We start from the raw sequence: 24987 nt of genomic DNA on the forward strand, positions 1-24987 counted from the left end.
TGTCTTGGCAATCTTGCATTTTCAAGGTGAGAAGCCATGTGGGGTTATCTAACACAGATTGAAATTTGGTCCCAAAGCACCTCCTACCAGTTATTAAAACAGAGACCTGATCTGTAATCATTTGGAAATAAGCCTGTCTGGTCCAGCCATGGAGGATGATCTTGAAGGAAGCTGTAGATTCCACTAGGTTCTCAGTTCTCCTCTTGGAGCAAAGGCAGTGGAATGTATGCAGAGCTTTGGGTTGTTCTGAGGAGTGAGTTTGCCTTGTGATTTTATCCCACTTGTCTCTTCCATTCAGCTGAGCCTGGAGCTGAAGCAAAATTTGAAGAACACCATGACCCAGAAGTACCGGAGGGAAGGAGAAGAGAGTGTTACCAATGCAGTAGACAAACTGCAGCAGGAGGTGGGTAGAATTAATGCAACTGCAGGGCTGAGAATCAAGCACACAAAAGGCATCTGTTGATATCCAACCTACAGATATTTCTTCTGTATGCTGAGTGTATGTTCTGCTTGTTTTGATTCAAGACAAAGTTGGGTGAGGTGCAGGGTCTGAGCCATGCAACTGGCAGAACAGCATGGTGTGATCACAGAATTGCATGACCAGTGACACTGGGGAAACGATATCTGAGCTGCTCCCAGTGAACTGGAGCTGCCAAGTCACTCTGACAGCTGCTTCTGCTTTCCCAGTTCAAAGCTTTGGAGAAATTTCTGACATTTTTCATTAAGCTTCTCAGTACCCTAGAGAACAAGATGTAATGAAAGAACTCTCCTGCCAGTGTTGCTCACTGTGCCTGGCTCAGGGGTGGTTCAGGTTAGGGCTGCTGCAGTTCTGACAGGTTTTCCCACAGAAAGAACCCTTGTGCATAGGCACTTTGAAAGCACAGGGACCACTCTATGCATACTGCCATAGCAGGTGCATTTATGATGGTAACTGGTAATTAAACTTATCCTGTTGCCATCATTAATACACAGCTATGAGCTGAGGCAGCTGCAGGTGCACTCTGGTTACAGTTTGTCCCAGCAGTAAACAAAAGTCACAGCTGCTGAAGGATGGATGAACTTGGTATTTAATGGCCATTTGGGGAACTCTTAACGCAAAAGTCACTTATAATTATAAAAAACCCAAACCCATGAGATAGCTGGAGTGTCTGCAAAGGACGCTGAAGCCCAGGGCTTGGTGTGGGAGGCTGGAGGGAGAAGGTTGCAGTGCTTGCAGGCTCAGCCTTTGCTCTCTGTGTGTACAGTTCAAGTGCTGTGGGAGCAACAACTACACAGACTGGGCTGACAGCCTGTGGATCAAATCTCCAGAGGCCAATTGGAGGAAAGTCCCAGACAGCTGCTGTAAGACGATCACCGACCTGTGTGGCAGAAGAGACCATCCTTCCAACATCTACAAGGAGGTAAGGAGCAGAAGGGCTGCAGAGCCACCTGTCACAATGAGTGTAAAGGAGGTGGGCAGGGAGTGAGGGTGTTGGATTTTTACTGCAAACTGTCAGTAGGCTTCAAAGTCAGTAGCATTCCTTAGAATGTAGAATTTGCTTCTTTAGCTGAGTGTTCGGTTCTATAGACTGTTGTTTAATATGTAGATATAGAGGAAAATAATAAATTATATTTATTACCACTGTGTGTGCTAATGATGGAGGAAGCAGGAGAAGTTACTGGTTCTCACAAGAGACTTGGATACAAGTCCTACATTTGACACAGCTTCCTGTGGTTGGATTTTACTCAGTGAGGTGCAAATGGAGATACTTCTGGTCCTCGATTGACAGTTGAAAGGCAGAGGCAGACAGAGCCTGGCTTTCCAGGTTCGCACCAAAACTCACTGCTGTAAAAAGTAGCAGTGACAAGAACTTACTCTTAAAAGGCTTCAGTTATGTTAGAGTTCTTGGTACTGGATGCACTCAGCAGCATTTCCTTTACCTTTTGGCATCACAGGAGTAAACATCCCCTCCAGGTAGGAGCTAAGCAGTGAGTGAGGGAATCTTTCTCCGCATACCTGAAAGAATGACACTGGGTGTGTGATGTGGCTGGTTCTGCATTTCTCCTGCCCAGCCAGCAGGAGAAATGTGTTGTTCAGAGGTTCCTGAACCTTGTGTTGTTCAGAGGTTCCTGAACCAGTTGGTCCTGAGCAGTACCAGCCATGATGCAGTTCACATCATCTGCTTAGCTTTTTGAGAGATATCGGGAGGAAGAGATTGCTCACAGACACCACTTTATGTTAAAGTGCTGCTTTTAAGGGTCACAAACACTGGATTAAAGTGAGCAAGAAGTTAAAATGAAGCTGATTTTTCATGTCCCTCCTTTCACCCTGCAGAGTGGTTGCATTACCAAGCTGGAAAACTTCATTCAAGAGCATCTGAAAATTATTGGGGCAGTGGGAATCAGCATTGCTTGTGTGCAGGTAAAGGACTGAGGGGAAATTTGGGGGTGCTGGGCAGAAGTTGAAGGAATCCCTGAGCTGAGGGATGGAAAAAAGATTTTTTTGTTGCTCTTCCCTGCCTGGCAAGGAGAAGTAGCCAGGTACTTTGGGGACCTGAGAATTCACCAGCTGCAAAGCAAAAGCCTTTGTGCCAGTCGGGCGAATTCCCTGCTGTAGCTGCAGGTGACAGTGCATGTCCAGCCGGCCCTGGAAGGAGCTGTGCTCCGGGGCCGTGGGAGGCCATGGCTCGGCAGCCCGAGGAAGCCCTCCTGTGGTCGTGTCCCGTAACTGCCCGCCCCGCAGCAGGGACCTTCCCACCGGGCATTCTAAGGATTATCTCGAGTCATCCAGAACTTTGCCTTCCACTGTGTCATGCTGAAGAACAGCCCTGTGGGTCTGCGATGATTTGTGAGAGGGTGATGAATAAAGGGCTAGGTTATGAATGTCTCCCACTCTCATTTTGAGAGGGGAGGGCACAGGATATTCTTTTTTTCTGAAGCAGATGTGTCTGGGAGTTCCTCATCTTCCCGTTTGTTCTGGCAAGCAGCCAGATTACACCCCAGGAAGCTACTGGTGGTTAATTACAAGGATTAGCACAGATTGTTCTTTCCTGCTGCCTATTGCAAGCTGGAGTGTGTTATCCCCAGGCAAGAGCTGGCTGACACTCCAATGTGGGTCTGAACTGTTGGCGTGCAAGTTGCTGACTCTGCTGCATCCATTCTGTGTTTTTCACATATTTTTTCTTCCCTTTACACTGTAGATCTTTGGGATGATTTTCACCTGCTGCTTGTACAAGAGTTTAAAGTCAGAACCATATTAATAGCTGTGAGAGCTCTGTCGCTCCCCCTCTGCCATTTCCCTTAGCACCTGCCAACCTGACCACTCTCCACCACCACTACCACCAAAGTGTCTGCAGCCTGAGGACTTGGCTCTGTAATTGAATGCCTTTAGAACCATGCACTGCCTTACCTGCCCCTCTGGGGAAAGTCACCCTCCTTGTTGTGTACAAGGCAGCTGGGAGTTCAGCAGGTCCTCTTCAGTGTCAAGAAAGCAAAGAGCTGTGGATCTTCTGCTAGCAGCTTTAGCACAACAGTCCCTTGATATAACTACAAAGCAAGATTTATCCAAGGCCATTTCCCTTGAGGCTTTTCCCGAGCCAACATGAAGCTGTCAGGATGCTGTACAAGAATTTGCTCTCTTGAGAAGTGGCTCAGCAGTACCGGGCATTGACTGTGAGGACAGATGATAGTTCTGCACTGAGCTGGAGCCAGTGCTGAGTTTCTCATACATGGAAGATTTCTCTCCCTCCTCCCAAGTGTGCGCCAATGTCCTAACACAGAGAGGATGTCTGCCTGCTTACTTGAGGCAGGAGCTACTTGCCCTGCCAACTGGGATCACAACTTGGTGCAGCTGAAATCTAGTCGTGACACTCACGTTGCCAAGATGTTGGGTGCCTTAGGATTTCTCAGCAATTCTTCCTCCTCTTCCTTGAAGCCTTCTCCAACACAGTGCCATTAGGAACCACAAGAGGCCTTTTGCTTCCCAGCAATTCTGGAGCAAAGATGATGGACTGCCTTTTTTGGGTCTAGTCTGTTTTATTGAGTGGTTTCCAGCATGAGTGAGAACTCTATTTCTACCTCCTTATCCTCTGATGAGGTTTGGTGGAGAACTGGTCTGTTTGTGGGGCTGACATATCTTGCTACCCTTTGGTTTGTTCAGTTAGTGGAAGTACCTTTTTCATCTGTTACATGTTGAGAGGTTCCCGTGGTTTGATTTTTCTAATTAAAACCTCCAGATTTGCCTCCCTTGGGCAGGAAATGATACACCAATGTTTTATCAGCCTCCAGAGAGCTTGATAATCAGTTGAGGGTTTTCTGGCTTTGTCTGGAAGCTCACTTTACTGGTTACTGCTGAGAAGGTCAGGAGAGTCAGCTTCAACCAGTTGCCCCAGTGTGCTTGATAAGTTGGTAGTGCTGGGTTAGCTGTTTGCTGCTGAGGAATAGGTTTTAATTAAATATTGTTTCTGCACTGGGATCCTGGATACATACAGGACACAGACATTGCCATGGACTTGGTGCCAGCAGGATCTTAGCCGAAGTTCGTGGCATCTTGTGTTCCTCTTGTCTTCTTCTTCCTGGTATGCCTGTTACACTCATGAAGCAGCAGAAAGGGGAGTGTTTCTGAGCAGTGAAGACAAGCTCAGACTTTCATAAATGAATTTCTTCCCTCCTGTGGCCTTTTAGCAGTGCTGGCTGAGCCCTGTTGCTGGCAGCAGACAGCCTACATAAGCAAAATCATCCAGACCAGTGAAGGGTCTTGCAGCATGGTGGGGGTTTTGGCCACAGAGCAGAAATCTTGGACTGGAGCTAAAGGGTGACACGTTAAAAATCAGAGCAGGTCAATCTGAAACTCCTCCATTATCAGTCCTATGAAATAATCCTCAACTAATGCAGAAAGAGAAGTGGAGGAACTGAGGTGTATCCTTGGTTCCACAGCAGTAGGAAAGAGAGGAAAGAAATCTAAATTATTCTGTAATGATCTAAGGGAGAAATCTCTAAATTATTTCTTGTTTTATAGTAAAAAGTTCCTTAACAAGTATTGACTACTAACTAAGAGGAAAATATTGAGCATGTTGCTTGAAGCAATATTTCTGATTTCTTAAGCATATCTTCATAGCTGTCTTTGCCCATTCCCTTCAAACACATTGTACAGGGTTGGGAGAGGCCAGGAAGAACGAGACATGAACAGTAAGTTGGCTTGTGTCCACTGAGTTGTTTTATACTTTTTCTCTGTGTAACAATATTCATCGCTTTTGGTTTTTTTTAACCCAGTTTAAGTTGCTGGCCAATAGAAAAATAAAGCTTAAGACTCTGTACTGACTCTGTGCACCAAAATTGAAGGGCTACCATGAGCCAGGTGAGTTCTCTTGCTTGCTCAGAACGTGCTGCTGAGGAGCCAACTCCTTGAGAAGAAGATGGATGGAGGGACCAGGCTGGGAAGGAAGCTGTGGGAGAGTCTGCTTTGCATCCCTGCCCCTGTGTCTTGGTTTGAAAGACGGGTGTCTGCCAAGGAAGGTGGGAACCTCCCTTGGAATGGAAAATGTGACCCTCTTCCCTCTGAATTACTATAACTTTGAAATTAAGGGACTTTCAGGCAAAAATATGGGAAAAGTAGTAACAAGGCAAGCAAGCATCAACAAACAACAGCAGAAACCCAGGAGCAGCCTTCTCCGGGTGTCGAGCACCCTCCCCTGTGGTGCAGTTCCGGTCACAGCCGGCAGGGGCGCTGGTGGCTCCCGGCCGGGCACGGCAGGTGCGATGATTCCCCCGCGCCTGCAGGGGGCGCTGTTGCGCGAGCTCAGGCGTGTCTCCCTCACGCAGTTTTGGCGGGAAGAGATGGAAAAAGGGGCTTCCTTTGCAGCCTCGCAGGGGCAGCTGGTCTCTGTGCCCCTCAGAGGGCGAGATGGGCTGTAGTGAGAACCTCGGAGCAGCGGCTGGAACGGCAGGAGCGGGCTCACCCAGGGTAGCAAGCAAAAGGTAGCAGAAACTCCATAGCAGGAGCCGCGGGGTGCCCCAGCAGGCACAGACTGCTGGTATAGAGTGTAGCAAGAAACCCGGAGCAGTGGCAGCCCAGTTCCCAAGTGCTCCCTCAGAGGGGAAGGAGCTCAGGGTCCCGAGTTTTCTCTGAGGCACCTGAGTAGGTGGTGACCGTCCTTTTCCAGTGAGGTCAGCTGTTAGTAAGGTCCCAGTTCAACAGCTGCTCTTACGAGTAAAGGCACACTCACGGTAGAAGCATTAAGAGATGGAGCTCCGCGGTGACAGCGAATTCTTCCCACAGCAACCACAGGCTGGCCATCCCTCCTCTGATCCTGAGAGCGAGAGAGAGCTAGGAGCTAAGGCCAGCCCCTCACCCCCAGCAAGAATCTCGTGGTATCTCTGCCCTTCCCAAGAGAAAACCCCTCAGGTAAGAGAGGTGCAGCCAGCTGCACCCCTTCCCCCTGTTCTCCCCCCAGACACGTCATTTGTTCTCCCAAGTATTGGTCATTATCTCCCAGGCAACAGATGGGAGAAAATTCCCTGAGAGAAAGGTTAAAAAAAAAAACCAAACCAAAAAACCCCCAAAAAACCTCTAACCTCCCACATCCTACCAGCCTGGTTATGATGTGCTGCTGTGGGGTGCTGCAGGCTGCTCCTCCCTGTGGCACCTGAGAGCTGAGGGTGCAGAACGTCAGGTCATTGGAGGCCTTGAGGTCATTGGAGTCCTTGAGAGGGGTTACTTGGGGTGATTTGGGGCTACTTGAAGTCGTTTGAGTCTCTGTTGGTTGATTGTGGGATCAAATGAGGACATGGGTTGAGGTCATTGATAATTTGTCAAGGGGTCGAATGAGAGCACAGGTTAATTATTACGAGCTGGGGCGAATGAGAAGCATTCGGCACTTGGGGCACTTCGGTGTAATGGATCAAACACTGCCAGTCCAGTCCAGGGGATCCCAAGGCTTCAGGGTCACCCAGGGACCTGAGGTGTCATCCATCATCTGCCTTCTGTCCTGTCAGGGTAGTGACAGGGGTGGTTATTAGCTTCATTAATATTTATTATTAATAAGTAGTAGTTTATTTTATTAGTGTTTATTATAATCTATAGTATTGGTATTAGCTATCAATTATCAATAAATTCTACTGTTGGGATATATTAAATTTTATTTACAATGTTATCTTTTAGGATCCAGTAGTATAGTCACCTATTGCAACCTAAAAACTATGATTATTTATTAGAATAAATAGTAGATTTATTAGTATAGGTAGTTACTAGTGTATTATTAGCTGCCACGTGGGTATAACTGTGTCCTGTTGGAACCTCCATGGGGCTATGGAATACCCTTCCCACCCCTGTGCACCCCGTGCAGCCACGGTCTGTGCACGGTGTGGGCACCCGGCGCTGCTCCAGGGTCTGTGCGCTTTCCTTTGTCCCAGGCTGAGTGCCCAGGCAGGCAAGACAGGGTCTTTGCCATCGGGTAACTTCCCTTCTTTGTTTTGTGAGTATTGGTGAGGTCTGCTTCAGAACGCCAGCTCAGGGCTCTGCTGTTCCCACTTACCGAAAGGAAGTGGAAATTTTTCCGCTTTCCATCTTGGCTACAAGGACAGGTTCCTGTAGGGCTACTGCAGCAGGGCAGCCTGTCCTACCGCTGTGGGTAGCAGGGCGGGTGGGTTCTGTGCGCTGAGCGTTTGCTCTGGGTGCTGTAGAGCAGCAGCCGCCTTGCATCACCGGCAGGTCAAAAAGCGGGAGCAGACGCGTGCCGTCTTTCCTCATTCCCGTTTGGGATGTGGGTGTGGGAATGCCCCGTGACGCGTTCCGCGCCGGCAGTGGTCCCGCCCGCAGTGCGGCGTGCGGCCGCGCGGTGGCGCTGGGGGCGAGGCGCTGTCCCAGTCCCAGGGAATCCCGCACGGGTCCCGCCGCTGCTCCCGCGCCGGGAACGCCGCGCCTTCCAGCCCCAGAAACGGGCCTGCTTCTTAGGCTGCAGCGCCGCACTGCTCACGCAGGACAGGCTGTCAGCTTGGCCTGGCCCGCACTCGGCTCTGAGCAGGGATTTCTGCCCAAAACAGCTGCAAGTGTATTTGCCTGCGCAGGGGAGAAGGACCGGAGTGGATCAGGAGTGGCGGTGTGAGCCAGTGCCCTGCCGCGGGACTGCTGTGCATTCCTGGGATACATTGGGTAAGACAGGAATGTGGCTGTGTACATTTATGAGACCTTCTCCCAAGCCCCTTTTCCAGAAGTGAGTTGAAGGTGGAGCACAAACCGAGAAGGAAGGACTGTTCTGTTACCCTTTGTGTCCTTAGGAGTGCAGTGTGGCCATCCTTTCCCACCCCCGAAGGGAAATTAGCACCCCTTCTGCAAGACTGTCATGGGGTAGTGTCTGTGAAGTCTGGAGCACAGCGTCTCTAAGCATGAAGCTATTACTTACAAGCCATGTCTTTTTCTTTGAAAGGGCTTCTGCCGTATTCCTGATCAAGGTGCTATTGCCATCTTACAGCATCCCCATTGCCCGCAGCCTCAGGTCTCTTGGGTGCTTCCCCCTCTCTCGAGACAGGAGCACAGCCTTGTCTCCCTTTGATCCTGGAGATTTCAGCTGTGCTAACTGCCCTTTGCAGCTCAGCCCAGGGTCTGCTCTGCTGGGGGGGGCAAGTGGTCAGCACACTTTGCTCAGGAATAAAAGGGAAAACAGCTGTATTGGTAAACAGTTTCTGCAAGGGTCCAGCTTTGGGCAGTCACCCTATTCCTGCAGCTTCAAAGAAGACGAGTATTTTATGCTCCTCTGCAAGGCTGTTTCTAACCCCAAACCAGTTCACAAACATGCCCTTTCTTCGCCTGCCATTTAACTGGGGGGGAGTGTTCCCCCTAGGGAGGCCTTGGTGCCCTTTTCTTTTGCCATATATTAAGTTTCCCTTCAGTGGTTGCTGTAATGTCCTTGTTTTCTTGATGGGCTGGGACTGAACACGGTTGCAGCAGTGGAGAGAAAGTCGAGGCTCAGGCACTGATGCTCTCCTCCCTGGTGAGACAGGACAAATACAGCCTGCTTGGGAAATAGCAAAGGGGCATGCTCTATTCTTTCCTGCCAGTGGCACCACCCAGCTGGCCACAGAGGCAACCGGGAAGTGGGGCCTTCAGAGATGACAAATTCCTTCTGGGGAGGGAGCATAATGCTGTCAAACTAGCTGTAATCACATGAGCAACAAGGATGCTGATGCCCCCCAAATGCATTCGGTGACTCATTCCAGCACAGCAGATCATCAGGCACAGTGGGGTTTTGAAGTCCTCTTATGCCCTGTAAAGGAGGCTGCTCCTCCGTGTGTTCCCGGCTGCCTGCATTAACAGAAAGGATGCTGCACGTGCCCAGGCCATCAGGATCAGCAGCTTTCCCTCTTCCGATTACAGCTCCTCTCTGCAGAAGAGGAGCTGCTGAGCATAAGTCATTTCCAGGCTTCATTTTTCTGTGTAGTGAACTATCTTGCTGACAAGAGAAGAGCAGTTTCTACCCACACAGAGTGTAGTGAGAGCCCAGTGCCCTGGCAGGGCCTGATCCTGCCACCAACTGCTGTCTCCCTTGGGACAGCAAAAGCCAACCCTGTTCCCCCGCAGTCCCAGATGGGACTTTGATGGCTATGACACATGTCCCTGGCAGCCATGGGGCGAGTGTGCGGGTCACACTGAGGCCCCTTGCACCCCTGGGTCACAGACCAGCCAAAGCAGGCACTGAGACCAGGGTGCAGAGATGTGGGATGATGCTTTACAGCTTTGACCATATGTGTGTGTATATACATCTATGGATCACCTGCTGTGCTAGAGGATTTCCACTGCCTGCAGGAACCTTTACAGGTGAGGTTTGTATTTCTTATTTTGCTCAGAAAGGCTGGAACCCCTTTATCCCAGAAGTCTGACACCACAAAAATGTGCATGATCCTTCCAGAGTCATGGTTCCCCTCTCCCTCCTCTTTGGTTCCTGGGAGAGCTTCCTGTTTAATCACCTTTTTACCTTCCCAAACAGTCTTTAGTGACTAATTGGTTACCCATATTGTTTTATATGCTTTAATTCCTTGCTGCCCATTTTGGGATGCAGCATTAAGCAATGATGACCTGAAATGTGAGGCACCAGGCTCAGGTTTTGGGACTTCAGCTGCTTTCTTCACCAGGAAGGTCTCAGCTCAGCTCCCCCCAGATTGAAATAAGGGCTAATGGCACTACAAAATGACATCTGAAGGCATGTCCTTCCACTCCCAGCTCTTGTGGCTCTTCTCTTGCATGTTATTTCTCTGTTATATACTAAACATCATTAGGACCTATTTTATATTTACCTAAATTAAATCTTGTCCCATTTAAATGTGCACAGCTATCTTAAGATATCCCAGGCTAATTCACATTTTGTCCTTGTGTTTTCCATCCCTCTTCCATCATCGTTCCACAAACATGATCAACATTATAATTTATTTCCTTTTCCTCCTTCCTCTCCCACCGCCCTTTTCCAGGTTTTTAATAGCAGCCAGTTAAAGGCTGACGTTCTCTTTCCTCTGCTGAATGCCTCGTGCTGTGCGGATGGGCTCATGAATGATTCAGTTGTTTAGGCTCTAGCTGGCAGTTGTGGCAGGATTACTCAAAAGAAACATTTGAGGTTTGTCTACAGTTCCAGACTGAAAAATCCTGAACCCCAAAACAGGGAGCAGAGCCCTAAATCATGGAACAGCAAAGAAGGTTGCATATGTACTAAATATATTTTTCACACATATTTTACAGTTCACTTACCATAGGCAATGTCACGGGATCAGGCTATTAAAACCACAGTTCCAACAAACGTGGGCTCTTGGTCCCCTTTACACCAAAAAAAACCAACTCTGCCTTCAGGGAGTGAACTGAATTTAAACAAATGTGGGCGAGGAGAGGCAGCATTTCACAAGCAGAATGGTGGGTTGGTGGGGATGTGGTTAAGATTCTGCCTGGAATACAGGAGTGGTGTCCCCAGTTTGCTTGGAGGTTTGAGGACACCTCTTGTACTAGGGTTTTTGGCAGAGCTCATGACCCCTTTGGTGAAATGAGCAGCTACTTGGATGTTAGTGGTGCTGGTGCTGGGTAGGAGTGGAGGAGCAGACAGCAGTGCAGGAAAAGTTCATCCTGCACCTCCTGAGTGGGAGCTGAGCTCCTGCTCACCTTCGAGCCCCCTGCCAGGGTCTGCTCAACAAGCTGGACAAATCAATTCCTAGCAGTGTTTCCTTTTCCTTGTCCTCTTTGATTGAAAACTTCCTTTTAGCATCTGTTCAAGCTGTGCCAAGCTCCATGGAGCTTCAGTCGCAGCTGCACCTCTTCAAGTCTGCCTGTAATGTAAGTAACTACAAAAATATTTCTCCAAAGGAGTAATGACCCTACAAAACTGCAGAACTCTGGTGGCAATCCTCTTCTGAAACCAGCAACGGGAAATGCACATCACTGGTGTCAAACTGCAGTTCCTGGTTTAGAATCAGTCATTTTTTCTCATTTCACATAGCCTGGAGCTTTGAGTAAACTTGATTCTGCTCTTGCAGGCAGAGGTTTCTGGAATGTGGATGCAAATAGCTTTGGCTCTCCATGCACTGCTTCTCTTGTTTTGCTGCTTTAGGATTCAGAGTTCCTCTCAGAGACAGGGTGCAGGGATGCTCCTTGTCTCCCTGGGGAGGACCACGCACTGCCAGCCTGAGGGTTAACTGTTAGCTGGAGCAGAGAGGGAGTCTGGGGTTTGGGGAGAGTGAGACAGTTCAGGGAACAAGTTCACCTTTCTGGTCCAGTTTTTAATACCACTTTTCCCCAGGAAAGGGTCCTGGAGGATGCAACAAACCAGAGCCCCTTCAGTCCCATCTGACCCACACACAGACCCTGCAGACTGGGGCAGTCTGGCTGGCATCACTTCCTGGGCAGGGGTCAGAAACAGCAGGCTATAATTAAGGCAATTGTGGTTTTAATTAGGTATAATCATGATAATGGCTTTTTTTCCAGTCTACATCCTCGATAATCTAAAAGCCAAGCTTGCTTTTGGGGCTTGTAGGAGGTAAATGTTCACCCCTTGTTTCCTCCAGCAAATTAATCGTGTTCCCAGTCCCACTAGAGGTGGCAGGAGATGCCTCTGGTTGCTCTTAATGAAGTCAATTGGTGCCTGAGAGTTATTTGAAGGCTTGAAGCTGCTCCCCAGTCTCTTTGCAGGGCTTGGTCTTCCCCTCTGCACCTCTAGTCCAGGTCTCTGGCACTAACCACACGGTGGGAGATGGGCAGCCACCATCCTTCCCAGGCACTGGGGTCCTGCCCTCTGGGCCAGCCTGCAGGATGAGGTCTGTGCTGACAGAGGCCAGGAAGCCCCATGGGCTTAGTTTGGGCCTGCTGTTTGCAGCACTGACAAAGCTGAGGCTGAGGAATCACCTGCAAGTGAGGTCAACCTCAGACCTGGTGCTCCTAGCTCTTGAGTTTTTCGTGGTGGCCTAGATCTTGGTGGGAATGCTTCTTCCCACTGGGAAGCTGGCAGTGGCTGCCCTCGTCTGCAAGCCCCCTTACACCAGTTGCAGTGGCAGGTTGGTGGTGGCCCTCTGGAAGGCTTCTGCCAAAGGCTCAGGATGAGCAGCAGAGCCACGACCAGGCACGTGTCACCTGGCCCAGCACCCTGTTCCTGTGCTGTCCCTGTTAGTTGCTGAGGAGCACCATAGCCACACTCTCCTGCCATCGCAGGCAGCTCGCAAAATCATCTCAGGTTTTTCTAGACATCCAGCCCCAGTCATCTGGTGGGATTAAATCCAGCCTGTATTACATCTGCCTAAAAGTTTCCTGGGGACCTGGGGTTCAGCTACTCCCTGGGGTAGCATCTCAGTGTCTCTGTAACTCAGGTACCAACATGACTTTAATACAACTTTTTAAAGTATGCATTTGTATCTAGTAAGCCCTTGAGTACAGCAGAGTCCCTTTTATATTGAAATTCAGGATTCTCAATAACATTTTATTATGAGGATTGCTATTTTTGGAATTGCTGTTACTCTGTTATGAGCAAGGCACCTAACATCCTTCAATATGAAATCATTAAGGGCACAGCAGAGTTCATTACAGGGGCATTTCTCTGGATTAAGAACAAATCAATACCACACACTAATATCACAGCCTGCTACCCGACTTTGGTTGCAAATAGCACATCCAAAGGCAGATGTTCTTCTTTTGGCCTCTTGTGCTCTTCTTCCAATATCTTATTTACTGTTTTCCCCCAAGCTGTTGTGATGGATTTATGAGCAGACAAAATCCAAAGGTTGTTTTTCCTTGAGCTACCTGAATATTGTAGCTTTTAAAATAAAGAAGAAAGAAATAACCAGCTTAGGTTTGTGATATTGCAGTAGCCTCATACGTAATATGACTTCCCTGCTTCTGGAACTTGGCTGAGGGAGCTGGGGTTGTTTTGCCTGGAGAAAAGGAGGCTCAGGGATGACCTTAGCACTCTCCACAACTGCCTGAAAGGAAGTTGTAGCCAGGTGGGGGTCAGTCTCTTCTCCCAGGCAACCAGCAACAGGACAAGAGGACAGTCTAAAGCTGTGCCAGGGGAGATTCAGGTTGGACATAGAGAGGAATTCCTTCACAGAAGGTGATTAGACATTGGAATGGGCTGCCCAGGGAGGTAGTGGAGTCACTGTCCCTGCATGTGTTTAAAGAAAGACTGGACATGGCACTCAGTGCCATGATCTACTTGACATGGGGTGTTCAGTCACAGGTTGGACTTGGTGCTCTCACAGGTCTTTTCCAGCCTAATTGATTCTGTGAACCCCCCTGGAAGTGGGTGTGTAGCAGGGAGTGAAGACCTGAAGCACTCTCTGGTTATGTATAGTTGATCACATTCAGAGTTTAGAATAAAGATGTTTTGAGTTAGGAATGTGCCTGAGGGAGGTGGGATGGGAGGGAAAAAGGATGATAATTTATAAGAAGTCTCCAGTAGAAGGAAGAACTCTGCTGTCCAGGTATCCCCTGGAGAATTTCCGCCTTTTGTGGAAATGTGTCCTGGCTGAGATGTGGGAAGCAGTAGGAGTTTGTTAGCATCCTGGGCATGCTGCCCTGGCAGGGGGTGAGGGTAAACACCACTGCCATGGTGGGTCTAGGCCAGTTTAGCCCCAGCCTCCATGAAGGACCTTCAACCAGGCAGTGCATGACAACCTTGATCCTGGGTGGAAGCTCCAGCTTTGTTCTGGACAACACAGATCCCAGTCCTGGACCTGCCTCAAAGCAAGTTTGCCCATCAGTGGATGACAAGGGCAGGATAAAAGGGGTATAACAGTGGGGATGCCAGGCTGGTAGGAACCACTGGCTGCCCTGGCTGTTGCTCAAACACTGGGAACAGTATCCCAAGATGTCTCTAGCTGTAGCTGAAAAGGGAGTTTCTCTGTACTGCTGCTCCCAGCTCCTGCAGCACATGTTGATCAATTGGTTCAGAAGCAGCTTAGGTCACTGACATGAAAACTGCAGAGGCCAAAGTCATCTGTTTTTCTTTATTTATTAGAAGCAATTTTTCATCAGTGGAATTTAATTATTAGTTTTTTGCTTTTAAAAATACTGCTTAATGGAGGAAAGCAGCTGTTTGTCTGGGCTGCATTTAATGCTCAGTGGATTCAGAGGGGGTTTTCTTCAAGCTGTTTTGACAATAATGTTAAAAAAAGAAAAAAAATCAAGTTGGTGAAATGTGGAGCTGTAGGCCATCTCCGTAATGATCTGAAGCACTCAAGCCCTTATTAACTTAATGCTTTCATTTACTCGCTCATTCCTGGAGGAAGGCCTCCTAGTCAAACTGCTATTGCTTTTTATAAAAAACTAAAGTTAGTAATTGCTTCAGCTGCACATCTCATTATAAGGAAAGGCCTACAGCCGAGAGCAGCACTCATCTGATTTTTGTTTTTAAATTTTCTGGGGGAATTTCAGCAAAACCTCTTGTTATACCTCCAGCCCAAGCATTAGCTATTGCATTGCTGCCTATGAATTTATAAACTCAACTATAAAAGTTCTGAATTCCCACTTTCTTTGGAAATGGGAGGCTCGAGAGCTTGGCTGTACCCGTTACGGTATTGGTGGGAATCTGGGCAGAGCCCATCAGCTGATGGGTAGGGGCTGATCATTGTTGGGAGGAGCACATCCTGTTTCATCAGGGCACCCTTTAGTCCTGAGTAGCTGCCACTGCTCTGATTACCCTTTACTCCCTTGTTCCATTAAGTGGATGTTTCTCCCTTCTCCCTCCTATCACTGCCTGGGAAGGAGCACACTTTCACTCACACTGCTCTAAGGAAGGCTTCATTAAAAAGGGAAAAAAAGAAGGGGAGAGGCACTTGAAGGCAGCTTTCAGTAAATAGCTGGGGATAATTGGGCTTTAGCTGTGTTCTTGTACCTTCTGGATTGCTGCTGATCTCTAAATTGCTGCAAAAGCTCAGGGCTGCAGCTTTCCATCAGCAGTTCCCACATTGGGCTCTGCTTAGTGTCAAAAAGTGATTTTTAAAAATCTACTTTAAAATATTCCATAGGGATTTGATGGGGGGTGTTGATAAGGATGCAAGAAGACACCAGGGGTTGGGTGAGGTTAGGTTACTACTTGTTGCCCCTCTCTGATGGTTTCTGAAGAGTGGGATGAGTGCCATCCTGGAGGTATAGAAAGGGAAATTGAGACATTGCACTAATTGCCCAAGGCTCACATTAATGAGCCTGTTTGTTCTTGTCAGGGCCTGTCCCTAAACAGACACCATGAGTGGAAGCCTTTTTCTGTCTTTGAAAGACATGAGCAATGATATTATGTGGAGATGGGCAGAGGGAGTCTCTGCTGCTGCTGTAGACCAGTCTGGAGAATGCAAAGAGAGAGTGGAATAGGATGAACCAAAAGTACTTTAGGAAAGATTCCCACTGAGCTTCATGCACTTGGATCAGGTCTCTGGAGAGATGTTGGCAAGGAAAGTGACATTCAGGTACTCTCTGAAGAAATCCAAAGCTTATAGATACAGCTGTGGTGAACCACTAGAAAGTGTGGAAAGCAGCAGCTCATGAAAGGTCAGTATCTAAAAGTGGGTGCTGAGCACAGCTGTCCTACTTCTGGCAATGATTAATTTAACACTTTTTAGAAATAGTTCATTTCTTGAAGTTCTCCAACTAGATTTGCTTTTAAAAGAAAACGATCTGATTCTCAAATATTCATTCTTCCTAGCTCTAAATCCAGCCTGTGGGGTAGGGAGTGTGTAATTCAAAATCATCAGTGCCTACAGAAAGACTTGACCACAGCCTTTGCCACCTGCTTTGTTAACTGCCAGGGTTCTTGAGCTCCCTAAAGTCTGTGGGCTTTTAGCTTTTTGTCAGCTGTTCCATGCCTTTCTTTGATCATTAGTTGTTCATCTCCTAAAGAGCAGGAAATAATGAACCCATTTTATTAAAATACTTGCTTCGTATTTGGGAGGGATAAATGAAGGGCTTTCCTGCATGAATTTTCTGGCTTCGCTGTTATAAGACACAATGTTGAACATTGGAGCAGATGTATCCTGAAAGTAATTGTGGGGAAAACTCATGTGGTGCTTGGGATCTTGGTGACTTCACTCCAGTGATGTGTGACCTAGAGCACAAGACAAGGTGTAGCTCACCACAATGGATGACTGACAGAGCCTGGATGATGTGTCTTTGTGGAGAAGGAGAAATTAGATTAAGGGTGCAAACCCTAACATTTTCTGCATGACTTGGCTCTACATTCCCTATATATTTCTGGGAGTGTGAAGGAGAAAGCAATGAGGGATTAAAGAAGACCTACTCCTATGTAAAAATGGTGCTGCTTTCAAACACCAGCCTGAAGAAAAGCCTTGCAGCTGCCCCTGAGTGGCAGGAGTCATTGAAGCCAAAGGAAACTTCATACATTTTTATTTTATTCTATGGCCTTAATGTGCTAGAGGTGCATGTGGTTGAGGTCTGCAGCAAGATCTGAAAGTTCTTTGAGTGCCTAAGGCTTGGGCACCTCAAACAGCTTTTCTTAGCAAAACTTAACAAAACAAATTAATCCTGGACACCCGAGTGGTATAGGGCACCACAGGCTACCAGGTCATTTTAAGTCATATTGAAGTTAATGAAAAGACTCCCACAGACTTCAGTGGGAGACACATCAAACCGTCTAGCATGACAGAGCCAAAGGCTTGGCCACGTGCTGCCTGTCCTGGGTTTTCAAACATCTTTATTTTGCTGTCCCCACTGAGCAATTAAAAAAACACTTTCTCACTGGCTGGAGGAACTGAATAAAAACTGGAGCTGAAAACAAAGCTACAATGTAAATCATGGTGCAAATGCACTGAAGGGGAAAGCAAATCTGTGTTCATAATCTGGACAGTCAGAGCCAGGTGGAAGCAACCGTATCTTGGAGATGTCTCAACTGAGAGGTTCTAGTAGCAAGAAAATCTTGCTGGCTGATTGAGCTCGGGTAGAAATGGGTCTGCTCTAAGAGGGGTCAAAGTAGAGATGCTATTTTCTTACTAGGATCCATACTGAAGTTAGAAACTATTTGGAATTAAAGTGATTTAAGAGGCAAATAGGCTATGTGGTTAGGGTTTTGGTTTTTCGGTGTGGTTTTTTGGGTGGTTTGTTTTCTTTTTCCTTTTTTTGTGGTTTTTTTTTTGTTTGTTTGTTTCTTTTGTTTGTTGTTTTGTTTTTGACTTCCTTTTTTTTGCAGAACAAAGACTAATTTTTCTTGTAGGGCCATGTGCAGGGAAAGAGATTGCTCCTGTTCTGGATTCTCACAGGTTATTATCAATGAAATGTAGCTTTGTAGCCATAGGGCTAGTTAGGCATCTCAATGGAAACACACAGCTATGGAGTTTTGCATGATGGTTATAATCAGGATTTTGAGAGTTTTCATATTTCTTCATCTATACAAGAAACATATACAAGAAGTCAGACTTTAGTATCTAATTCCAGACTGCATTTAGGGGAAAGCCACGGAAAGAACAAAAGCTCAGCACACATCTCTCAGTAAATCACCCTGGGGTGAGACCCTCATAAGAGGTGGTTTTTCAGAGCAAAACTCCTTTTGAGATATAATACCTGAGGCTCATTACAGATCAGCACAAAAGCACTTCACTTCCTTCCTGTAGATGGACTCAGAATTATGATCAAGAGGGTTTTTTTCTTTAAAATTGTCATTTCAAGAAACATAAAGCTTTCCAAGCACACACAGCTTGGTGCTGATTCTCCAGGTAGAAGCAGGATGCTAAGCTCCATAAGCAGGTTCCTCTGTACTTTCATGACCTCAACTCGCACCGTGTGTCACAGGCACTACTTGGTTATTTTGGTACGATGATGATGTGAGAAGGGAGGCTGCAGCCTGGGTGACAGAGGGTCTTCTGTCACACTTCTCACTGTGACCACCTGCTTTTCCAATACCAGGTATGCTGGCTTTGGCTGGGGCTAGAGCTATTTCTCTTCACAGTGGCTGGTATGGGGCTGTGTTTTGGATTTGTGCTGAACACAAGGTTGATAATTCATCAAAACCAGAGATGTTTTTGTTATTGCTGAGCAGAGCTCACACAGAGCCAAGGCCTTGTCTGCTTTTGATACTGCCACGCTGGGGACGAGGCTGGGGGTGCATGGGAGGCTGGGAGGAGACACAGCCAGTATAGGTGACCTCAGCTGACCAAAAGGATATTCTAGACCAAATGATACCAGTATATAAAGTGAGGGGGAAGAAGGACGAAGGGGGGGAATGTTTGGAGTGATGCCATTTGTCTTCCCGAGTGACCATCACACCTGATAGAGCCCTGCTCTTCTGAACATGGCTGAACACCTGCCTGCCCATGGGAAGCAGTGAATTACTTCCTTGTTTTGCTTTGCTTGTGTGCACTGCTTTTGATTTCCCTATTAAACTGCCTTTATCTCCACCCACGAATTTTCCAGCTTTTACCCTTCCGATCTTTCCCCAGAGAGAATCATTCCTGCTGGTGGGAAATAAGAGAGTGGCTGCGTGGGGCTTGGTTGCTGGCTGGGGCTAAACCATGACCTTGGTTAGTGGGAGCCCCGCAACAGTTTTTCAACTCAGACTTGAAAAATTTCCAAAATGTTTTATATGTAAAGTGAATAAGTGACTGCAGAGGAGTGGTGGATTTTTGTATTTTTCAAAAACCTGCCAACTGACAGAATTCGGCATGTAATTAAGGACTGCATATTCAGTACCATTTCTCTTCTTTTTTTTTTTTTTTTCTCCACTGCTGCCTATCTGTTGATTCTGTTAAGGGCTTCTTTTTCTGGTTGAGGGAAAACTGAGGCTTTTTTATTTCTTCTGTGTATACACTTGTCTTTTACATTGTCTTGAAAAAGTGATTGTTGTGAGCATATATGATGGCTCTTCCCAAGGACATCTGGCAGGTTAGAAAGCAGATCCAATACTCTTATGTTATTAACTGCTGCAAAAGGTAGCACAGGGAAAATGACAGCAGAAGGGAATTACTTTCCTAGTTACCAATGAGCAGGGGTGAAGGATGGGATTTATAAAAAATCCATTGAAAATTTCACTGACTCTTTCTGCAACAGGATTTTAGCTCTGCTCCTGCTTCTAACCCTCTCAAGGAAAAAACTCTTGAGACAACCTTTCACATGATCACGATAAACTCTTTGCTTTGTCACATTACAGAAATGGCATTTTTTGGTTAATGCTGTTTGCAAACTCCTGACGAAAAGCTGTGATGCATACAGGATGTCAAGGGCTGCATGAGCTAATATTAATGCCTGCTGTGACTTAGTCTTACTGCTCAGGTGTTTTTGCTACTCCTTAGGTTACATCTGTCTGATGGAGTGATACCAGACTGCCATTGACTTCCACTGCACCCTGGTTTTGAGAATAGTAGTGGGAGAAACCAAGGTGGGTTTTCCTTTTCCTTCACATTTTCGAATAAGGCCTACTGTGTTTTTGCAAATTGCACTTTCAGTATTAAGTATTTAAGAGTCATAACTTTTCGTATCAGACAACTTGGCACCTGCTTTGAAAAGAAACATCTTCTTCTAAAGCAGAAAATGAGATTAGAAATTTGCTTTTGCAGATAGAAACCAAGTCCTGTCAGCTCATCTAATCCAGCTCCTTGGCAGTGATGCAGGCCAGCTTTCCACACGGCATTCCTGCACGGCTGCCTCTGCCAGACGTTCCCGTCTGGGCTGCTGTGCTCCCAGCATGGCTCACCGAGCGAGCGCGGGGCCCGCTGATGGATCTGTGAACAGGCTGGCACGTAGGGCCGTGTGACACCCTGCTCTGACAGGGAAAAATGTCTTACATGAGTTCTCTTGGGAAAGGTCACCCTCTAGTTCACAGTGCCCCTTTTACAAAACAGCCTGAAAGTGAAGTGAAGGGCTTTTTTTGGTTTGTTTTTATAAAGTGCCTTTAGCTTGCTAATACAGCAGGCATGCAGAACATAAGCTACCCAACCGACTATGAAACAAATGCTACAATTAATTGCTTAATTCTCTTTGCATTAGGGTAAAGCATGGGTTTTAAGATGTCTTCAGTGAAGAATTGCTGAATATGAGAAATGTCTACTACTGCGTTGTAGTAAATTGAAAAGCAAGTTCAAGTGTAAAGATTGGTGGGGTGATAGCCAAAGGCAAGCAAGCAATCCTGCCACTTGTTTTGTGAGACAATCAAGTTTTGTGTGTACAAGTCTGACTCAGTAAACACATTAAATAATTACTATTTCTGTAAACCCATGGTTTGTTCAAACCATATTCTTTGTACTACGGAAAAGAATCCACAAAAATACTTCTTACCCTGAAGCTGATACACGAATGCCAAAAGTTTAACTGCGCTGAGGAGCAACAGACTTCAACCTGAGGAATTAACACTTTTTCCAGCCCATTCTCTACAGGGCTGCTGTAATGATGAACTAATGCTGCATTTGTACAGAATCCTAAATGTGCACAGGTGTAGGAATGGGCCTCCTTCACTTTCAGGTAAGATGGGTGTGTCTGCCTGTGCACACACCATGCACAATGATGCGTTTTCTGAACGTCAAGAGAACAGAGTGAAAACATGGTCCAACTTACAAGCTGATAGTGCAAGAGGAAGGTAAGACCCTTGGGCAGGGTCAGTGTCTCTCTGGATGTAGGTGACCTTCCCCAGCTCTGCAGCTCCAGCTGCCCTCTTTGCTTAAAGCCCCTCTCTGTTGGGCCGCGCAGCACACGCGCAGCGCAACGTGAACTCACTGAAATGATAAGCAGTGGAAAGCGTCTGTACCAGCCACAGAGGGGTGCAGGTGCTTGGCAGCATCAGCACTTTGATCCTCTTCACACCAGCATGCCTCAATTCTCACATCCAGTGCTCTCCGTGGAGACACTCAGACATGTTTTGCTGAAATGAAGGCACTGCACCATCTGAATCACTGTTTTTACGATACAGCAGCCCCAGTGTTTGGTAAGGATTAGGGTAGAAACCACAAGTTGACTTTAATTGCTGTGGGAAGTACTCTGCAGACTACAGCAGCTTTCTGGAGCAATGCCTCACAAACTTACCCACTTCCATGTCATTGGAACCACATTTCAGTCCTGTGTTTCTAGCCCTTGCATTCCTAGTGCAGGACACTGAACTGGGTATCAGCAGTATCCCTAGGCTTAAGGCAACAAGCAGGATCTAAGCACTTTATCAAGAAACTGTAGGAAGGCTACAAGGAAAAACCTCATTTATTTCAATATTTTAATGAAATATAATAGTTTTTCTACATGAACAAACATTTATTTTTACTGGCAGAATCATCTAAAAGTTCACAACTCCAAACACAGATTTAAGAAGAAGCATCCAAACTTTCAATCTCTAAATCTTGGTTAAGTGGACTTCATCATTCCTTTGTTTCTTTGAAAGAGGTTAGTGGCTTGGGAGAGTACTTTATCCAGAAGATAAACATCTCTTGATGGTTTCACTACAGTTGGCTTTCATCCTTTACTGCCTGAAGTCCAGTTTCAAGTTTAAATTAGAGATACGTTCCACATGGCTTGCAGCACAGTACTTTTTCCATCTCATTTCTCCAGGGGTGCATAATTCAAAAGCTTCTCAATCAGATCCACATGGGCGAGGAGCATTCTGCGGCAGCAGTATCTCTTCAAGCCAAGGGCATCCAGGGCATCTCTATTAACGAACAACAATTAAAAAACATAACGGATGAAGTGAGTCAGAACCACTTGTAAGCGTTTCCTAAGCAACACACTGATTACTTTGAGCTCAGTCACAGAGGAAATTTTGTTTGCAGTTCAAAGACAGACAGAAATTCAGCATGTGCTGTTAATGTCCTTTTCCATTTAGTGTTGTTGACCCAGTGTTTGCCCGTTCTCAGGCTGGCCAGAGCACAGGACCTGCTGCTGAGAAGGGTCCCCAGCTGACACAACTTTCAGAGGGCACTGTTTTAACATGTTTCTGTAAACTGAGGATGATTCTTGCCTATTTCACAAGATAAATTTATGATCTGAGCCACGCTAAAAAGGTGAGATATATAGAAACTAAAATAACTCATAACGCAACCTCCCCCACATAGGGATGCTAATTCTGAGGACAGCTAAAATCCTTCCCAGTTCTCATACAAGAAGGCACTTAGTTATACAACCTGCCCCCCCACATGAACACAAGTAAGTATGTGCAGACTGGTCAGCTGGTCATAAATCAGTGTTTTACAGTCTTTCCACCGAATTCCTTCTGAGGGACTGCTCCAGATTCTTATGTTTGGGTAGAGGATGTTGAGTCATTGTAGCCTAAACCACTGCACATTTCTTCCATGGCTATGGCTATCAGACTTCCTAAAGATAAGTGATGCTACCCAAGATCTTTACTCCAACCTATTAACCATAAAGCCAGCCTGATGCTACTTCAGAATGTGACATTCATGACACATGACTGATCTCAAGTCTTAAGACTGATATGATGCAGTGCAACAATAAAGCATTTGCTTAAAACAAACTTAATTTCCTGAAACTTGTAATCCTCCTGTAGGAAGAAGCCAAGGGACACTTTTCTAAAATACAAACAACTGAAAGGAAGCCTCTGCCTAAGCTGGACCACAGCAAAATGTTGTGTGGCCTCAAGCAGTATGACCTAACTGCAGGAGCCAACCTGCAGCAGGTTCTCTGATGTCACTCAGTCCTTGCAACTGTTGATAGTCCAGCATGGCTGTTCATGCTAGGACTAACACCTGCAAAAGTTCTTTAAGAGAAGCAAGCATATGAACACTGCTGGGGTTTCTTAAAGAATGTTTATAGATAACATCACATGATACCTAAACATTCCAAAACACTTGAGAACAAAGGCATCTGATGTCTGTTGACAGGTAAATCTTAAAAGCTATCTGAAGAGTTCTGAACTCTCAAATGTAGTTATGAGAGATGCAAAATACTAACATCAATTATAATTTCCAAAGTCATGCGATATACTTTAACCAAGACAACTTTAGTTGTATTTCCCTTTTTCTCCAGCTTCCAAAGACTTGTGGAAAAAGAGCACTTTTAGGGGCAAACAGAAAGGTGTGGGTGACTTTTTTAACTACTAATTCTTTAGACAAGTTTTTCCATTTTGCCCATCCATTCCTTAAGCCACCATTAATAGTGACTCCAGTACTGCACTGTAAGATTTTAGCTGTTTGAGATCTGCAAACTCTACTTGTTACATAATTGTATTAGTTTGAACAAACACCCCAGAATCAAGCCAGTGACCACAACAATTATTTTAAGGTCTAACTTCTTTTTTGCTCCTTTAAATCACAAACATGGATTTTTTTTTTTTTGTTTCATACTTAAACTTGATAAAAATGTAAGTATTTCTCAAAGCTTCTGAGGTAGTGTCACCATAGTCAGACTTTCCTTGAACTATTAACAGAAACTCTGGCTATGGAAAGGATGCACAGATTTCTTAACACAGAATTGTAAGGACTATCAGTTGGGTATCTAAAGCAGTTGAAACTTCCCCTTCCTCCAGCAAACCAGTACTTACAAATAAGGTAAGCAATCCTGGGTTAAAATGCTTTTTTTAAAAAAAAAAACCTAAACACTTTTTACACTTGTAATATTTTTTCCTTCTCTCCCTTGAAAAAACCCATCACGTTGGTGTCAAAGTTGGGTATATGAAAGGGGAAAGGAAGAAACAAGCAAATGTGTACAGATATACATTTGAGGGTGTTTTGGTTACAAGGGCAGCTTTCATACTGCCGCTCTTAAAGAGCCAGTGGAGAAACAAGTACTTTGCTGCGTATTACAATTTCTAACCTTTAACCTCTGTACGGCTCTTTCAGAACGCCACGACCCTGCACTTGTGCTTCTGGCCCTGCCTTGGCAGGGGGGCTTGATGAGATGATCTCCAGAGCTCCCTTCCAACCCCGACAGGTCTGGGATCTTATGCACTGTGTAATCCCATCTAAAGCGAGAGTGGAAGAACACAGAAATAAAACCCACCCTTCCGTGTATTCCGCTTGCAGAAGGCCAAGGTAGGCTTCCCACTTGTTTCCCACTATTTTGCCGCACGTGAAGCACCTGACCGGGATGATCATTTCTGCGCTGTGGCTGCAACGACACAAACACCGCATCAAACCCCTGCCAAGCGGGCGGACACGGCGCTCGGACACACCGCGCTCAGGGCTGCGCTGCCCCGCGCCGACACGCACAAGCCTGGCGGCGGCTGTGGAGTGCAGGAGCTCTGTCCCGAGGGCTCCCTGGAGGCGAGCGGCCTCTCCCGATCCCACCTTCAGACCCCGCTCCCGATCCCACCCTCACACCCCGCTCCCGATCCCACCCTCACACCCCGCTCCCGATCCCACCCTCACACCCCGCTCCCGATTCCACCCTCACACCCCGCTCCCGATCCCACCCTCACACCCCGCTCCCGCCGGCACCTCCGCGGCTCCCGCGAGCAGCTCCCGCCGCGCGACTCCTCCGCTGTCGATGGCCGCCGGCCGCTACCACCGTGCCCGAGCGGGGGAAACCGGACTGCCGACGGGCGGCCCGACACGGCGGGAGGGCGAGCTGAGCCACCCGGCTCCCCCCTGTGGCACCTGATGGTATCGGCCCGGGGTACGGCG

At 46.9% G+C, this 24987-nt stretch overlaps 2 protein-coding genes across 7 annotated transcripts in view; one reads left to right on the forward strand and one right to left on the reverse strand.

Annotated features, from left to right (window-relative positions):
- CD151 (CD151 molecule (Raph blood group)) overlaps positions 1 to 5294 on the forward strand; it is a 32235-nt gene extending 26941 nt beyond the window's left edge. For all 4 annotated transcript variants that reach the window (XM_085062799.1, XM_085062797.1, XM_085062796.1 and 1 more), the window contains 4 exons: positions 299 to 403; positions 1245 to 1400; positions 2315 to 2401; positions 3180 to 5294. In XM_085062799.1, coding sequence (XP_084918925.1) covers positions 299 to 403; positions 1245 to 1400; positions 2315 to 2401; positions 3180 to 3239 — 408 coding nt within the window. In that variant the 3' untranslated portion in view covers positions 3240 to 5294. The remainder of the gene's footprint in view (positions 1 to 298; positions 404 to 1244; positions 1401 to 2314; positions 2402 to 3179) is intronic.
- Positions 5295 to 21598: 16304 nt separating this feature from the next.
- POLR2L (RNA polymerase II, I and III subunit L) lies at positions 21599 to 24951 on the reverse strand. 3 transcript variants are annotated; one of them, XM_085062802.1, is made up of 3 exons: positions 24802 to 24951; positions 24365 to 24472; positions 21599 to 22058 (listed from the first exon to the last, which is right to left on the reverse strand). In XM_085062802.1, exons 2-3 carry the CDS (start codon positions 24457 to 24459, stop codon positions 21950 to 21952), a joined length of 204 nt encoding a protein of 67 aa, XP_084918928.1. In that variant the 5' UTR covers positions 24460 to 24472; positions 24802 to 24951; the 3' UTR covers positions 21599 to 21949. The 3 variants fall into 3 exon arrangements, with proteins under 3 accessions (XP_084918928.1, XP_084918926.1, XP_084918927.1); XM_085062800.1 differs by having other exon boundaries at positions 24365 to 24474; positions 24813 to 24928; XM_085062801.1 differs by having other exon boundaries at positions 24777 to 24886.
- Between the last annotated feature and the right edge of the window lie 36 nt (positions 24952 to 24987).

This window comes from Lichenostomus cassidix, chromosome 5 (assembly GCF_008360975.1).
Source record: "Lichenostomus cassidix isolate B80296 chromosome 5, HeHo_3.0, whole genome shotgun sequence".
In the NCBI taxonomy this organism is placed as follows: Eukaryota; Metazoa; Chordata; class Aves; order Passeriformes; family Meliphagidae; genus Lichenostomus; species Lichenostomus cassidix.

Coding starts and splice junctions, on each gene's coding strand:
- POLR2L (XM_085062802.1), bottom strand. CDS start 24,459: ATGATCATCCCGGTCAGGTGCTTCACGTGCGGCAAAATAGTGGGAAAC. Junction 22,059..24,364: donor CAAGCGGAATACACGGAAGG/GTGGGTTTTATT, acceptor GTTCGTTAATAG/AGATGCCCTGGATGCCCTTG.